This window comes from Brassica oleracea, chromosome C1 (assembly GCF_000695525.1).
Source record: "Brassica oleracea var. oleracea cultivar TO1000 chromosome C1, BOL, whole genome shotgun sequence".
In the NCBI taxonomy this organism is placed as follows: domain Eukaryota; kingdom Viridiplantae; phylum Streptophyta; class Magnoliopsida; order Brassicales; family Brassicaceae; genus Brassica; species Brassica oleracea.
The window spans coordinates 22,721,870-22,738,582 of NC_027748.1; the positions used below are offsets into that span (position 1 = coordinate 22,721,870).

Here is a 16,713-nt window from a genome sequence, read left to right on the forward strand (position 1 = left end):
CGACAGCTCTCGAGCCCAGGCTTATACCTTGTTGTAAACGCTCATACGCAAATTCGGAATAAGACTTCTCTTTGCTTTCTTTTTTCGATTTCATATAATTTATCGTTGTTATCCCGTGTTCTGATTGCTTAGCGTGTGGTATTAGCAGATATCCGGGACCTCTAGGAAACTAGGGTTCTCCTACTTTCCTAATTTAAACGAAAATCGACAGTGCAAATTTCGGTTCCCACAGTTTGGCGCTAGAAAGAGGGGGGGGTACGGATCAATCTAACTCTCAGCCACAAAACACTTGATCAAAACAATGTCTGGAAATACGAAAGACAATCAAACTTTACCGTAAAAACCGCAGAAAGTTCATTCTTTATTGAAAGAAGCCGTAATAAACGCTTCGAGTCGAAAGACGGCCCAAAGGGACCTAAGACATGACTCGAGGCCCAACTTACGATTTCTTAACCAACAGCCCGTAAACCTCATGTCAGTTTACGCTTCGTTCGCAAGGGAAGATAAATGTCAAGTTTCCGCGGATAAATACAAAATTTTGAAGATAATTACGAAGATCGGAAAAAATGGAATATCTCCATTTTTATGCTACGGCGGCTTAAGAGCAGATGAGGAAAAGCGTAAACCGACCTTGGAGGCAGTATATAAGGGGTCCTAGGCGAGAGGCATGAGAGGGACTTTTCAGAGCAAACTTAGCATTTAGAGCAATTAGGCAATTTTCCGTTTTTGTTATTTCGAGCTGCGACTCAATTAGGTTTAGCCGTCTTAGGGTTGCTAGAACTAGGAATCTTGCCGACAGCTCTCGAGCCCAGGCTTATACCTTGTTGTAAACGCTCGTGTTTTGATTGCTTAGCGTGTGGTATTAGCAGATATCCGGGACATCTGGGAAACTAGAGTTCTCCTACTTTCCTAATTTAAACGGAAATCGACAGTGCGAATTTCGGTTCCCACATTCCTTGCCTTTGTTAAAGGTTGAGTCATCTTTGGGCTTATCTTTATCATAAAAGATGTTCGGTTTGCATGTAGGAATCTCGGAGGTTTTGACAGGATTGATGTCGGTTGCATTTTTCAGAAGCGATGTTCCGTTAGATTAGGCTGTCGGCTGAACTAGGTTGAGAACTGTTTGGTTTCGGATGGTTTCTCCTTGGATTCGGCTTCGTCGGCGGCGGAGTTCCGCCGTGTATCTTTTCTGACACCGGAGGAAGCTGTTTCTCTCGCATCTTGACACGTCGTCATTGATTGCTGGGCAATCGGCACGTGGTGGACGCTTGGAGATTGGTTTTCTCTTTTGGACTTACGGTCCAAAAGTGTATGTTTAATGGCCCGTTGTTTAGGTCTGCTGTGTTTACTTTCTTGTAATGGGCTTTGCCCTAGGTTGGACTTTGTCCCCTAATAAAATTCTAGTTGACAAAAAGAAAAGTGACTACTATTTGTAGATGAAATGATTGACGCACACTCCCATAATTACATACAAAAGGACATGTGTACCGGTGATTAGGACAAACATAATACTGATCATGGGACAAGTGTTCTACAGATGATTAATCATTTTTTATAAAACTCCTCTTTGAATATTCATCTTGTATTACGTACTAATCGTTAAAAATCATGAAAAATCCGATGAAATAAAAACCATCATAAGAGAAAAAGAGTACAGTGACGTAATCTCTTCCTAGAAAAAATAGACAAAGCTTTTATTCCAATATTATAAAAGTGTTTTTGAAAAGTTGTAGTGGGAAGAGTCTTTGTGAACAAGTCAGCACCATACAAAATCGATGTCTATTTCTTGATTTTTCTCGAGTTTTTGTATGTATGAAAAAAATCTTGGAGGGATGTGCTTTGTTATGTCGCTTTGATATAGCCTTCTTTGAGTTGAACGGAACAAGCCGAGTTATTTTCAAAAAAAATTGTAGGCTCCTTCTTAATAACTATTCCACTTGTTTCTCGTATATTGTGACTCATTGACCTAAGCCACACATATTCTCGACATGCTTTCCGAGGAACAATAGTTTTGCATGATTCAAAGAAGTCGCAACCAATGTTTGTTTCCCGGTAACATAATTTTTGATATCACTCATTCTTCAGGGATTATTAAATATTAAGATGCAACTCAAGTTTTATGTCATGCCACACATATCAAATATATTGCATCTATATAATTTTTTCCACTGACCCTGTAACAAGACTTTTATCATACCGCAACATCATTCTTCATTTCATTCTCTGGAGAAATATATACCTTTTAGATGTTTGGACTTCTAGTCCAAGAATTTATTGTTTTTCTTACAAGCTCTATATAGACTTGATTGCCTCATTTCAATTTTGGTCAATCATTTCTTTGTACACTCATACATAGAGGTAGATCCATGATCTTCATGTATATAGCGCGCTTTCTCATTTATTGGTGGACAATATATTTTGTTTTTGGTTCCATTTTTTTACATGTAATGATATGGTTAATCAAGTATCTCTTTATCATAATCAATGATTCACTCCAGTACCTGATTATAATTTTAACTATACCAACGGCCTCTTCAGGAAATTTATCCTCTATTCATATATTTTCTCATTTTCGAGGATTTTTTGGAACCAAAACAGTCTATCACATTTCTTAAGTGTCATATATTTATAAACTGTTCTTTTAGGACATATATTCTTATTAGTATCTTTTCAGATGGAATATAGGATTTCACAAATTTGACTATGTCTGGTAATCAATTATGTAAATGGATTATCCTATGAACTTCAGGTTCATATTCATTTTTATTTGAGGATCCATAACTTTCTATGATAATCCATTTCACGTATCTTATTCATCTGCTGCATATATGCTTCTAGCAACCTTGCGAACATATCTATATTATTCCATATACTCTATCATTTTTTACTGTATATGCCTTTATTACAAGCACAACAACATGTTTATACCCGATCATGGAGATATTATTTCATCATATTTGAATTTACTTTATCTAGTTCATTTTCGAGTGCGAATATAAACTTTTGGATGTTTCATTCACTTGGATTATTTAGTTTTCCCCCTCGAGATAATTACACATCATGACCATCCATCTGGAAATTAATCCCTTTTTAGAACCAAAACATATCCTGTTACTCATTTTGGGTTATGATTTATGCTTCAAATCCTTTAGTGTGTGATGTAACCCCGATCAGTAGCAGAAACAAATCAAATGACAGTTTGTCTTATGGGTTGTATGCTGAACATTTTGGGATTTTAAATGAGGATTTGGCATGTGTTTGATTAAGGCAATGGGAAAAGAAGAGTGAATAAGAAGCATGGTCGAAATTCATGAAGAGAAGGCTGCAACCACCATTGTCTCAACCAGCACCTACTTCATTTAAGTTTTTTTCATTTTATGTTTTTAATCTATTTCAAGGCTGTCATGCAAGCCTTGTTTTGTTTCCAAGGTAGACATTTAAGCCTTATTTTTTTCTATTTAAATCCATTGCATGTTTTATTTTAGATCATTCAACGTTTTTATCAAATAAACATTTTTCTTATTCTTGTTGAATCATTTGTTCGTATGGACATCGTATTTCGGTTGTGAGGTGTGTATACCTGAGAAAAAAATCCTCCTAGGTCGTCTTGGTGCGTCATATCCTCGGGCTTATGCTACCTTTTATTTGACCCTTCGTTCCACCTTCCTTTGATCAATTATTCGATTCAAAGCTTATCCATTTACCAACCTTCAAGTGCCGATTGCCGAGCGGTTTTCATTATTTGGTATCAGACCACACTTTAGGGTTCGTTGTTCACTTATGTCATTCATCATTCTCATCTTTCCATCTTCTTAAAGAAAAAAAAAGAGTTCAGCGAGAAGCCAAGTGATCATCCCTTCTAAAGCTTAACCAAGACAACTCTTCCATCTTTCCTGATATTTAGCTAGGTGTGTGAACCCGAAGGCAGTGAACCAAGGTGATCTTGTGAGATGACTCTCATGGCCATTGGTTCTAAACACTATGACAGATTTGAGGACAAATCCTCTTAAAATAGGAGGGAATGATGTAACCCAGATCAGGAGCAAAAACAAATCAAATGACGGCTTGGCTTATGGGTTGTATGATGAACATTTTTTGGGCTTTTAAATGAGGATTTGGGCTTGTGTTTTATCCAGACAATGGGCTAAGAAGAGTGAAGAAGAAGCTTGGTCAAAATTCATGAGGAGAAGGCTGCAACCACCAATGTCTCAACCAGCACCTACTTCATTTAAGTCTTTTTACTTTATGCTTTTATCTAGTGATGGCAATTGGGTTGTACCGACCTGCCTTTTCGCGCCCGCCGCGGTACAAGGTCAATGCGGGTCTTGGCAGTACAGGCTCGCGCGGGATGTGGTCCCTAGAAGTGCTGCCCAATCCCGACCCGCGACTTGCACAAGCCTTGTCAGTTCAGGCCCGCGGGACTCTGATCTTCATCAACACCTGCGTATATCACCTGCAAGAAGAAGAGACCAATAGAGATGAGAACACAACATAAATCATTCTATGAATCACTTAAACACAATGATGCTCAGCCTAAGAATTGGGAATGGTAGGAATTGAGCATAGCTGAGGAATGGAGCAGATAGAACAAGACAAGCGTACACAGAAACATACAAAAATAACCAGAAACAGAACAAACATCACCGGAGCTTACACATTAAAACAATCTCCATGCTGTCAAGCTCCATCTGAAACAGTTTCACGAAGTCCACGAAGTCAACCACATGTAATATAGAGAAGCAGAAACTAATTTAGTAACTGTTAAAACGTATAAATAGCCACTTTACTAACCTTCTGCGTAACTCTTATAAATAGCTTATAAGTTCTTGTAAATAGTTTTATAAACCCTTTTAAATAGTTTTATAAACCTTATAAAACCCTTATAAATTATTTTACAAACTCTTATAAATTGTTTTTATAAGTTTTTATAAATTATTATAGACTCTTATAAATGATTTTAGAGACTTTCTAATTGATTATTAAACCTATAAACCTTATAAATTGTATACATATCCCTTATAAATTGTATACATATCCTTTATAAATTGTTTATAGACTTTCATAACATTATAAATGATTTATAGACTTTATTAATTATTTTATAAATCTTTATAAATGGTTTAGAGACTTTTTACAAATAATTTGTAAACCTTTATAAATAGCTTATAAAATTTACAAATTGTTTTATAACTTTTTATAAATGATTTATATGTTGCAAAAATTGCTAACTCCACGAATAGTCACAAGAATTGCTAGGTTGGCACTGACGTGAAGACTACTTTGAGCGACAGCTAAAGCTGCTTCATCTTTGCTGATACATCTAAGGATGATTTCAGGAACTTCAGAATACTGAAAATTAATGAGATCATCAATGAATGAATCAATGTCAAAACAGATAGACATTAAATGGCCAAAAACCACCAAACCATTTCCCGAAATTACAAAACATTTAAAAAACTCAAAATTCCATTAATTATAGGTGAATATAAAATGGAAAATGAAACTTCACTATAACAACTTATGCACTAGGAACTCAAGTACCTGAATTTCACCATCTCCTGCATTATTAGCCACTAAGTCCTCCATCTGAAACAGTTTCACGAAGTCAACCACATGTAATATAGAGAAGCCGAAACTAATTTAGTAACTGTTAAAAAGTATAAATAGCCACTTTACTAACCTTCTGCGTAACAATATGATACTTATCCAGTGCATCTCTCGTGGACAGAGAAGGCTGGACGATATTACCTCCACCAAGACGCTCCATGGTAGCAGCTGAAGTCAACGTCTGCAACGATGTTTCAGTTTCCTTGTGTATAAAATAAGAAGCACAAATCAGTGATTTAATATAAAAGGTAAGCGAGTCAAAATTTGAAAACACACAGTAATCTCACTTTCATAGCGGTGTCGGAGGATTCAACCAGGCTCAACTCAGAAGTCGAAATGGAATTAGAGAACTAGTCATTGAGAAAGTTATATCCCAACTAACCTCACAGGTTCGGCAAGAGGGGCAAGCCCACGAGCTCCAGTTAAACAAATCTGAAAGCAAAAAAAAAAAGATAAGAATATAAGCAGGACAATTATAAGCATAACAACCACCCCATGAAATGGTACCTCTATGTTGAGCCCACTGCTTCAAGCAGTTTCTGTGACACTTCTTGCCACAACATTTGCAAGAACATATCTTTGCTCGCTCACTCTTCCAAACTTCAACCATATAGCTCATGGAACATGTAACACTTGCACTGTCAGTGTCATGATCTCCTTCAGTGAGCTCATTGACACCAATCTACATAGAGAAAGACAGCATATACAAACAAGATTAAGGTTTAATTTGGTGTTTGAAAAGATCAAACGGAGTTCTACATCAATACTACTGATGCACCATGGCTCATAGCACCTTAGTTGTGGAGGACATGACCAATATAAACAAACAAAGGAAACATACTATCAACAGTGGTGACTGGTGAATAATACACAAACAACGCCGCATATCCAGTTTCATTGCTTCAACGAACAAAAGAATATCACACACTATAGCAATGCAAAGGCTTATCCTTTTCAATCTTAACTTTTGTAAAACGAAAATAAGTAAAAGGTGGAAAGAAAAGCATTACATTGTTTAACACCAAGGACAGTTGTTGTGAGAAACCTTGAGTTAGGTCGATGCCTTACATTAGGCTTCTCGAGATAAACTCGGACACCATCTTTTTCAGCTTGTCTCCTCAACTCTGCTGCTTCTCTCAACAGAACCAAAGCTATTCGATTTTCAGTTTCCAGATACATCCACACAAGGAGGCTGTTAAAGTAACCAAACACTCAAAATCGATATAGAAAGCCTGAAAATTTTCTGCCACGAGAACTGCACCGGTGGAATGAGAGAGAGACGGTGGATCTCCGGTGAATCGGAGGCAGAGATGAAGAAAAAAGATCGCGAGAGAGAGAAAGAGAGGAAGAGAAGAGGATCGCGAGTGAGAGATTAGGTTAGGGCTAGTATGGTCTTTTGGTCAAATTGTATTTGTGAAAATGTCTCCGTACTAGTGGTATACTTGAAATGTGGTACTAAAGAAAGTGTAGAAATAAAATTTTCCCTTAAAATAAAGAATTATTATAATTTTGATAAATAATAGATATTTTTACAAAATTTGTTAAATTTTATTCTTGTTTAGATTGAAGTTTTATATACTAAACACATGAAATCCTTTTCATGATTGAATATGATAAGAGTGAAATTACCACATTCATAGTACCACTTTTTTGTTTACAATAACCATTTTTACCATCACTTTTAACGAAGGATAAAAAAAATTTATATCCCTATTGTTAATTAATCTAGACTTAGGATTGAGAGTTAAGAGATGGGATAGGGTTTTTGGAATGTGAAATTTAAAATTCTAATAAATATATAAATAAATACTTAAAATATAAAAACAATTAAAATATAGTTTCAAACATGATTTTTTGATTTTAAAAAAAAACAATTTTGAAACAAAAAAATTCAAAAATTTTTTTATAAAAAAGTCGAATTTGGAAAAAAAATTTAATCTGAAAACATAATATATTTTTATTTTATTTTATTTTTTATTTGTTTAAATAATTATTTTTTTTTGTATAGAGAACAAGTGCAAAGAGTCTTTTGTCGCGTAATGAATGTTGGAGAAAAATACTCAGGTATAACAATTCTCCATGCCTCGGACAGGATACTGGCCTCCAAACTCCTTCGATATGAGAAACCGGCTCCTACCCCTGTTTCCGGACCCGCCTCCGGGCAAAATGGAAGTTTTCTACTAAGAGCGATTCTTCCATATTTGCGAATATGGAAGAGTGACCTGTTCAACCGACTTCTCTACAACTATATAAGGGGTTCCCACACCCTAGAATAAAGGATCGACATTCAGAGACAAAAAGATTAAAGTTAAGCGGCTAAAACTAGGGTTTATACACCAACCGTTGTTGTTCCTGCTCAATTCATCAATAAAACATCTTTTAGTCTCGATTTGTTATATGTGGTCTCTCTCTTCTATTGTTCCGTAGTACTCACAAAGTTCTTACACAAAAATTCCCTACAATGAAAAAGTTATTTTTGAAAATGTTCATTTAGTGATGGTAAAGATGAACAATGGTACCATGAAAGTGGTAAACATGAAATTTCTCATGATGATATCACAAACAAATATTATACTATCATTTTTAATTTTTTTAAAAGATAGAAACTCGATTGATCTCGTCTACCTATGTTGATTTATGGGTATAATTATACATTTTAAATATTTAACTATAATTAAATTTTGAATCTTAAATAAATTTAGATTAGTTTATGTTTGATACAAAACTTGTTAACTTTTATCCTAAGTTACGTGAAAATTTCTTATATTTGTGTTAATATTACTTTTTATAATTTAAAAAATAATTGTTTATTTGATTTATTTTCGGGTATTTAACCAAATTTAGCTATTATAAATATTACAAATATATATATATATATATATATATATATTTATCATTAATCCAAATTTAACCATTATCTTATTATAGGAATATTACTAAAAAGTATTTATCACTAAATTTGTAGATGTCATAATATAATTGAAGCTATGTCGTATTTTTTTTACTAAGCCATATCCTATTTTCTTTATAATTGAATGTAGTGGTGACATATAAGAAATTTTTAAAAAGTCACTTCACAAATAAAATAATGTTTTGGTATTAATTTGTTTTTGATACAAAACTTGTTAACTTTTATTCTAAGTTAAATGAAAAATTTCTTATATTTTTGTTATCTTAGTTTTTGGTATTTTAACAATAATTATGTATTTAATTTAAATTTTTGGTATGCAACTAAATTTAGTTATTAGAAATCTTAAAAGAACAATAATTAATTATAATTAAACCATATTTAACTATTATCTTAATTTAAAAATGTATATTATCATATAAAAATATTTATATGATTGAAACCATGTTATAGTTTTCACTAGGTTATTTCATCTCTCTTTAAGACGATGGTAATGATAACACATAAGTAAAAAAAATTAAAACACTTTAGAAATAATGTTCAGGGGATTTGCACAATTTTTTTTGAACTAAAAACAAAGTTTTATTTTACCTTCACAAATAAATAATACGATGAAGTATCAAGAAATCGAACACGGTTGCGAACATAAGTGTGACAGGACTGCATGCTGATGTAAAGACAGGTCCACGTTGTTTGATGCACCATGATATTCCCACCGTACACATCCCTTGTGCACCCACACCCTACGGACATATATATACACAAATAGACGATAATTTTTTTATTGTCGTAAATTTACATAATATATGTATTCATACCGCTATAATGACGGTGATGATGGTGAGTTTGTCTCTGAGAATCCAATCTTCCACATGTCTAGTCTTGATCAAGCTAAGAAGAGCACACTGAAGCGTCCCAAAGACCGATAAAATGACCGTACCTGAGTATGGACACGGGTAGCTCACGTTGACCTTGGCTTGTATAAGCATCCATGAACTGAACAATATAACTCCTAAGGATAAAAGAAAACTGCCTTTGATCCAGTTCTCATGTCCTTTTTGGATGTGTGAAATCGTTGCGTGTTCCTGAGAGTTCGATAATGGAATGCCTTGGTACAACGTAAGAATTAAAGCTCCAGCTAAGCTTATCATAGCTCCAAGTACGACGCCGTACCCTGCCTTTGTTTTCACACTTAGCTTTTCGAATCTGAAAAAATGAACATTAACATGTGTTACATTATAGCATTATTATTGATTAGATAATTTATAGGATAGATAATTTATATGAGTTCTCAGTCCGGTAAAACCAAACATATTGATCCAAATCAAACCAAAAAAAACATTCAAATTTGCTTATACCATATAGTTTAAATGTTGTTATCAAGAAATTGTATATAAATATGTTTTAGATATAAATCAATCGAACAAAAACAAAACAGAAAAATGATAGATTAAAATATAAAAGCAGATAATAGTGTTGTTATATGTAAACAATATAATATAAACAGTATTATTTATATTTAAATGATTTTATTGATATAACTTTTATTTAAAATTTGGATTTTATTAATATTATATTATTTAAATTCTAATTTTTTCATATTCATAGATATTAAATAAAATATCTTTTTCTTTCTTATATTGCAAATTTTGTGTCAAACTTTATTTATTTAAGACTAAAAATATCAATAATATTTTGTTATTTGTAATTATGATTCTTCAATGAGTCCTTGTTTGAATTACTATCATGCAATTAATAATATTTAATAAATGGATTAATAAAAACCTGGAATAAAATAATCAATTTATATTATAATAAATCTGATTTATAACTATATAAAATAAAAATACAAAAATTTAATATAAAAAAGATAATAAGTTTTGGTTAAAGCCGAATAAATACACAACAAAAAAGTTTTTGAGCTGAACCAAACCAAAGTAGTAGCTAATCGTTATAAATAAAAACTGAATAGAAAAAAAATTAAAATCAAATCGAAATCCAAATTAAACACCCCCCACTATATTTAACTATCCAACCAAATATAATAAGATTACTTCTTTTTAATTAAATTTCAATCATTAAGTTCAAAAAGCTAAACCGATTATATAATAACATGTGAAAATGAGTTTCTAAAAAAAATTTGAATGTCTCATTTAAGATAATTTTCTCACATTTCTATATTTTTCGTCCTTATTAGTTTCATTTTCATACTAGTTAGAAACCCTTTGAAAATATGCTTTTATACACTTGAAATGATGACATGTATGAAAACTCTTATATAGGCGTATTAAGTCTGTAACTTTTTCAATGATTTGGAGCAATTTGATTTTTAATAAGTTTATATATGATTTTAGGTGAATTGAAAAGACTATGATTTTACTTAAAGCAATATAAAATATCATTTAAAACAATTAGATTTGAAATTTAACCATTTTAACTAAAACTCCAAAAAACACTTTAAAATCAATAAGGACCTCTTAAATTTCATAACTTAATTTATTTTTAATAACAGCAAATGGTTTAATAACACTAAATTTTAAGAAAAATTTTAGAATTCATATTTGAATAACAACGAATGTGATTTTAACAGTAATCATTTTAAACTCTCAATTAAAAAATCCCTTAAATTGTAATAATGCTTAATAATAAGTTTACCTAAATATTAATGCCAGAATGAAAGTTATAGCAGGCAATGTGCCCCAGAAAGCAGATCCCAAGGTGGCAGAAGTGTAGCTGAGGCCAAGCAAGTAGAAATATTGCATCAAACTCGCCCTGCCAAAATAATAGTTCAATAAAGATGAAAATGAGTCTAACAATAAAAGTGGGACTGAATTGTAAGCAATTATGAGCTAAGGGACTAAGAGAAAACATACCCAAGAAGGCCACTGACGAAAAGCTGAAACGAGACGCTTGTTGTTAGCTTCGGCCTTGTATTCCTGACCAAATATGAAATAGAGTATTTATTTTGTCCGAAACACAAAATTATGATTCTGTCTATAGTTCTACACATAAAACATCAATAAGGAAGTAAGTATTGAATTTTTTTTATTAAGCAGTTAATATTATATAGATTGAAGACTAAGAAGCAAAATAATTATTAAAATTTAAAATTAGATTTACCGTTCCCAAAAATAAGCGATCGGAAGAAGAAAAAATGTAGAAATACCCAAACGATAGGTAGCAATAATCATACGATTAATGCCTCCATCAAGAACTTTCTTAGTCAAAGCGTTAACCAACCCATTAATCATGTTAATCACGATAATCATTATCACCGGTGCCGATTTACCATCGATAAAACCCATGATTAGTAATCAAACGTGTCTTATCCCAGTCTCCCACTCTTAGTCTCTATTATCTCCGTAACTCGCTAACTTGCTGCTCTTATCTATCTCTTCTTTAATAAACTGATGGAGTAGTAGAGACCAGTTAGATGATTATATAGATCACATATGCTGAGTTGGAGGCAATTTTTTTGGTTTGAAAAGAAATATTTGAAGAGTGATTCGATGGCCAAGAAATAATTTTATCACCAGAAACAATTTAATTTCCGAACTGTATATTTAATTTCTTTTAGGAGCTTAGGACAATAAAACTTTGCGTATTAATCTACAGCTGTTGTTTTCCAACGTTAATTAAGCGCTGTTTAAAATGTGGAATTTTGCGAATTAATAAAAAAAATCTTACAAAATATCTATAGCTTAGCAAAAATAGTACCACTAAGCATGAATCGTCATAAACCAGGTAAAATTATCTGCTGTAAACTAATATGCAATATTTTTTCTTAGTTTATAATATTATAATTATCCAGCGTTAAAAAGTACCGTTTAAAAAATACCTAAAAGCATATGTTTTAATAATGTTCTCTAATCTAACTTAGTATAAACAAATTTATATAAATAAAAAGTATATGTTTGAAACTTTATATAACTTTATATTTATTTATTAATTAATATTTAAATTTAAATTATATTTGAACACTTTTAAAAGTAACTGTAGTCATTTTTAACTAGTAATTTTGGTAGCTATTAGATAAAACATTATAAATTTTTTGCTGTTTAATTGTATTGTTACGTTTTGTAAAGTATATTAATATAAATTAGAAATATAAATATGTATGTACTAAATGAGTTAGCAATATTGGATTTAATTTCTTTTTTATTGATGAGGTAGACACTGAGAAAAAATTACATATTTATATAATAAATTAGGGTCGGCTCGCCCTATGGACGGGAAGTTAAAAAAAAAAACTATTTTATATGAATTTACATTAATTTTATGAAGCATTTAAAAAAAAATGTAGATTGAAAACGATATTATAAACAAAAATAAATAAATAAAATTCGGAGATCATGTTGTTACTTTTAATAAATATTTTTGGACTGAATTAATATTACATTAACTTTCATTATTCTATGAAGAACAATCTAATATAATAAGATTAAAGATGTCCGCATATAATTATGCAATAATCATGCCAGAGAAATATGTTAAGGAAAATCTTATATTATCTAAGCCAAACAACTTTTTGCTAGTGTGAGTAGTTTGGTCTGTGTATATGTTTTAATTAAAATGTGATATTTTTCTTTGATGAAAGTCATACTTCAACTTCCCAGCCACTTTTTAAATTGAATACGGTCTATCATTATTAAATAAGTTTAGAATTTATTAGATAAGTTTTACTATTAATTTAGAAGTTATGAATACTGTGTAAACTTGTGTTATGAATTCACAATATATTTAAATTAAATGATAATATTGCATGGACGTTTTTATAGAATCCATGCTCGTATGTAATAAAGAGCTTATGCTGCAGATGCGTGTAATTATCTTGAAAAATATATTTTTGCATTGGTTTATTAATACTTTGAAATAAAACCGTTTACCGTAAAAAGGGAATCGTTCAAAATTTTCAAATATCTGAGTGTTCGTTTATTCAAATAGCTAAGTAGAAGTAATATATAATAATATATTTGAGCTATTATATGAAGAAAAAAAAGAAGTTAGGAACACTGTTTATCGTGAAATCATGGACCTTAAAAAATAAATTGATGTAAATGGGTAAATCAAATAATTATTCCTATGTTTTTTTGTTGCTAAAACATTATTCATATGTTAAATGGTCAGTATATGTATATCAAATTAGTAAATTCAATTTTGCATTCACTATATAATATTATACATTTTATATGTACGTTCACTAATATACTATAAACCTATTGGTTCATCTAGGATTTTTGGTTTTTACTGGTGATTTTACACATTAAAATAAATAAAAACATTTTATTGTATTTTCGACACATGTAAATCCAATTAAAATCATCGTACTCGGTTTTGTTGATTTACATTAATTTGTCATACCGGTATGATCGGATTGAATATCAACAATATCATAAGAACTGTTTTTATGACGTATTCATAAGACGAAGAACAAAACATTATTTATTTACTAAAATATAAAAGTATACTGCTAAAAATATTATTGTTAATTTGATCTAAAGCCCAAACAACAATATTCCCGCATGTTTATGAGTTACACTAAAAGTCCACACGATTTCCAACTCCGAGTTAATGAAACGCCGTGTTTTGGACGCGGACATGTGTCGGCTCCTTATGACTCGTATTAGTGACGTTTCCGTCTACGTGGACAGTCCAGGAGGGAAGCAAACCTAACTTTATATATATATATATAGATTTAAACGCACATGGTTGAAATAGCGAAAGGATAAAAAAGGATTAGGAATATATGATCTTCCAAAGTGAATGCAAACCCTTGAATGCGAATAAATAAAGACACGTTAGTTGCTTAACTTCTATTAGAAAATTTCTTAGTGGTGTAGTGGAATCCAATACACTATTTTATTTGAGTTTATTATTCTTAATTACTGTTTTATTCTCTTCTGATATATTCCATAACACTGGTGGACATGATGATATGCAGAGCCAGGTTTCACAAATTTGGGGGGCCTGTCCAATATTTTAAAAATCAAATAAAAACATTTTTAAAAATATTTATTGTACATATCTTACGTAATATTACACTAAAGTCGTGTTTACTGACCCTTCCATCACCACATGACCATTTCGTGCGACGGGCGGTGCGTTAATTTTTGGAAGACTCCAAAGTCGTGTTTACTGACCCTTCCATCACCACATGACCTTTTCCGTGCTTTGGCCTCACTCGCACGATATCGCGAATCACTTCCCGATTGGTAACCCATCCTTATACTACTCCAGCTCAAACACGATTAACTATGGAATTCTAAACGGATGTGTGCTAAAAAAATAACGTACTTTGGTGACATAGGTATCCAAATCAATTTTGTAAAGTCTTTCTATATACCACAAACTGGGATGTTACACCATCATTCTCCAAGGATTTCTATTCATTCATCTCCATCATAATATCTTTATGATTCTTTGAATCTTCATAAAAGATAATCTTGATAACCCATTATTCTCATTATTCCTTTATTTCCAACAACATATCAGCTTCATACTCTATTAAACCTTTTCAATTAACCATGTCACGCTTTTTCACTGCATCTCTAGAACTCTTGTCTTGTGTCGATAACTATCTTTCTCCTTTACTAACATATAGATCATACCAACATATTAATACTGACATTTCATGCTTCCATAACTGTGGCCTAAACATCTATTTCTCTTACATAACAATATACTTGCATATCTTTCATCTATGGTAAGTTAATGAAGGGATACACTGCAGCGACCCTTAAAACAATCCTCTCCCCCTTATAATATACATCCACAACCAAAACTGAACTGGTTCTATACTTGGGTTACTATCTTTCTCTTATCTAATTATGATTCTCATCAAGTCGTACTTCCAACCAGCAAGAAGACACCTTTACAAACCACACATTACTTTCAACCTATTTGACATGGTTTGGTTTTTTAGTTTCTTATGGAACACACAGAGACACGCATTTACTAACGTAAAGGTTCTCTCATTACTCACAAATGTCTCGGTAGCACACCCGAGACAAACAAAACGTGGTCGGTTGCACCACACGTAGTGTTATCAATCAACATTCAATACAATCATTATAATTAAATCATCATAATAATTTCCATCAAGTATACTCAACTTAAAAGAAATCAATCACCCAATGAGTTAAAATCCATACTTACATGTAATGAGACCTTTAAAAGATCGAGAAGGTATGGTAAGTGTTACGATGAAAAACAAACCACGTCTTCTTACTCATATGCATCGTTCCGTCCCTTATATGATTTGTCCTTCTTATTTTCTGATCATGTATGGTTATAGGGTCGTGATCCTCGACCGTAACCTTTCTAACATGCCTTAAGTCCTTCTATGTTGATTACTTAGAGACTATTTCATTTTGTTATAGATCTTTAAGGCTTCTGCTATACTCCAAATCTCGGGCCGCAACACTTCAAGAACTTATTTGTCATTGATGTTTCGCCATTAGGCTTGTAGTGTCCATACTTTTTTATTTTGATGAACTCAACTTCATAGTCTCCTACTCTCCTAGGTCATTGGTTAATATCATGGAATTATTTTTCCACTTGTTCTCTGGGTTTTGGTAGAAACTATTTCCTTTGAAACTCTTTTTACTTTACCAAGTAACGATCCTCCCTTTTTTGCTCCATCCTTACTTCATTCCACCAATTGGCTACGTCATTCACGAGATATAACACCTCTATGACTTTCTTTAACTCTTCTTTACAGTGAGATCCATTGATTGCTTCTTGCATTTCATGATCCAAATGGTCCAATTGTCATTGTACAAACATTAGCATTGGATTTATTCCATTGGTTAGTTTTAGTATCAGCTTCTTTAACTGTCATGCCGGCGTTGCCATCCTTTCAAAGTTATTGGTTTCTTCCTCCTTGGATTAAAATATTTAAAAATATCACTCTGCCAGTTATAAATTCTTGACCTTCCAGATTGGATATCCCGTCAGCCCATGATAATTCTTCGGGTAAGTCAGGTATAAATGCATCACTGTCCATTTTCATTGAACCATCATATAATTTTTGGTCACTAAGTCCGGTGAAATTCCTATGGTTCGACCATGCATTAAGCAGGCCGGCAAAATCCCTTTTAAGGTCTTATTTTTTTTAACATTCATTTTGGTCATTTTGTGATTGATAATTTTAAAGTCTATATGAACAAGTTAGATAGATAGGATAAACTGATTTTTTT

General features: G+C 32.0%; 2 protein-coding genes across 5 annotated transcripts in view; both read right to left on the reverse strand.

Annotated features, from left to right (window-relative positions):
* Positions 1-6,970, reverse strand: part of LOC106313023 — a 19,122-nt gene extending 12,152 nt beyond the window's left edge. Inside the window, exons 1-8 of one of the 4 annotated variants that reach the window (XR_001264315.1) lie at positions 6,618-6,970; positions 6,115-6,289; positions 5,990-6,039; positions 5,681-5,809; positions 5,542-5,586; positions 5,269-5,349; positions 4,655-4,688; positions 4,284-4,453 (exon numbers count right to left, since the gene is read on the reverse strand). Coding sequence is in view for 3 of the 4 variants with exons in the window: in XM_013750776.1 (XP_013606230.1) it covers positions 5,206-5,349; positions 5,542-5,586; positions 5,681-5,809; positions 5,990-6,039; positions 6,115-6,226 (480 nt within the window). In the remaining variant the exon portion in view is untranslated. Of the gene's footprint in view, positions 1-3,941; positions 4,454-4,654; positions 4,689-5,157; positions 5,350-5,541; positions 5,587-5,680; positions 5,810-5,989; positions 6,040-6,114; positions 6,290-6,617 lie in introns of those variants that run through there. The other 3 variants (XM_013750851.1, XM_013750954.1, XM_013750776.1) reach the window with 3 other exon arrangements.
* Positions 6,971-9,108: 2,138 nt separating this feature from the next.
* On the reverse strand, positions 9,109-11,820 carry LOC106299300 (WAT1-related protein At4g01450-like). Its single transcript, XM_013735414.1, has 5 exons — positions 11,636-11,820; positions 11,389-11,451; positions 11,171-11,287; positions 9,334-9,721; positions 9,109-9,258 (listed from the first exon to the last, which is right to left on the reverse strand). Exons 1-5 carry the CDS (start codon positions 11,818-11,820, stop codon positions 9,109-9,111), a joined length of 903 nt encoding a protein of 300 aa, XP_013590868.1.
* Between the last annotated feature and the right edge of the window lie 4,893 nt (positions 11,821-16,713).